Source organism: Triticum dicoccoides, chromosome 1A, assembly GCF_002162155.2.
Source record: "Triticum dicoccoides isolate Atlit2015 ecotype Zavitan chromosome 1A, WEW_v2.0, whole genome shotgun sequence".
NCBI lineage: Eukaryota > Viridiplantae > Streptophyta > Magnoliopsida > Poales > Poaceae > Triticum > Triticum dicoccoides.
In genome coordinates, this window is record NC_041380.1 from 24,011,169 (window position 1) to 24,012,443 (window position 1,275).

At 43.0% G+C, this 1,275-nt stretch overlaps 1 protein-coding gene across 1 annotated transcript in view; it reads right to left on the minus strand.

Annotated features, from left to right (window-relative positions):
- The window catches only part of LOC119353184 (momilactone A synthase-like), a 3,704-nt gene extending 3,117 nt beyond the window's left edge, over positions 1 to 587 (minus strand). Inside the window, exons 1-2 of the mRNA XM_037619806.1 lie at positions 487 to 587; positions 150 to 224 (exon numbers count right to left, since the gene is read on the minus strand). Of these exons, the coding sequence (XP_037475703.1) occupies positions 150 to 224; positions 487 to 515 (104 nt within the window). The 5' untranslated portion in view covers positions 516 to 587. The remainder of the gene's footprint in view (positions 1 to 149; positions 225 to 486) is intronic.
- Positions 588 to 1,275: the final 688 nt, after the last annotated feature.

Here is a 1,275-nt window from a genome sequence, read left to right on the forward strand (position 1 = left end):
TCTCTCTCTCTCTCTCATGATGAAACTACTCTAAGCACCCACCCTCTCAAGTCTCAACGGAGAGATCCACCGTATGTGCATGATCTCCTGTCTGATCACCAAGTAGGAGTACATCTAATGAATGCAGCTAGTGTTTTTCTTTCTCTTACCTTCCCTTCATCGCCGTCGATAGCCACCGCCTGGCGCCTGCCCTGCCGGCCAACTCCGAGGAAGTAGCCGCCCTCCTAAAAGGAAAGAAAAGAGGAAGTTAACATTCTACGTATCATAATTCCACAACCTGGAACCAATTCTTTCTGGTGTGCATGTCATATATGCACGACTATAATTAAAGTCAAGAATGCAAGATCCAGCAAAACTAATCAAAAGAAGGCCCACATATATACATGCATATGAGCATATAACAGTAAGAAATAAAACCTCATATGTCACAACAGAAGCCCGTTGAGACAGGGAGAGAAGTGAAGTGAGGAGAATCAAATGAAGTACCTAGCTTCACGGACGAGCCGGAGCATCATCTTCACCTTCGTCTTGTGTTCTTGGATCTTGGGGTAGAGAGAGAGAGAAGGGGTTGCTCACTTGCTCTGCTTTGTGTGGGTGTGAAAGGATGGTGGTGTGCTTGGAGCTCCTTAAATAGAGTAAAAGCGACAGCGGAGGAGCTCCTGTCCTGTCCCATCCCCTTGCAGCCAACAACCTTAATTATCTCACCATTATGAGGACAATTTAAGGGTACAGTACTCTGTAATTTCCTACACGCCCTCACTGTCTTTTGGGTCAGTGTAGGCCACCCAACGTGGAGCATTGTGAGAGGCCTAAAGAAATAATAGAAAATGCATGTTGGTTTAGCAAGAAGGGGGTCAAGGGACAGCCAAATTGTAAAATACGTGTACCGGCTCTTCATATAAAAGTCAGTGTGTGAATCTAGGAACTTTTTGTTAAGAGTTCTATTAGACTACCGGAGTAACATAGTTAGTAATATCGCACATATCTAGATAAAATAGATGATGTGACAAGCAATAAATGAAGAAAAAGAGGAAAGTAATAGTACGAACATCACGCATATCAAGGCAAGATGAGTCTATAGCCTAATAAATGAAGTGTTGCATGTTACCACACATATGTTACTCCCCACTATAGAGCATGTTACTAGTCTATGTTACTACCCATTGTGGATAATCTTATGAATTTGGTGTTGCCACATCTTGCCAGCTAGATGCCTGTAAGAGTTGTTGGTGATTGATGAAACCATGATGGGTCCACTTATCACTAGTTATACTC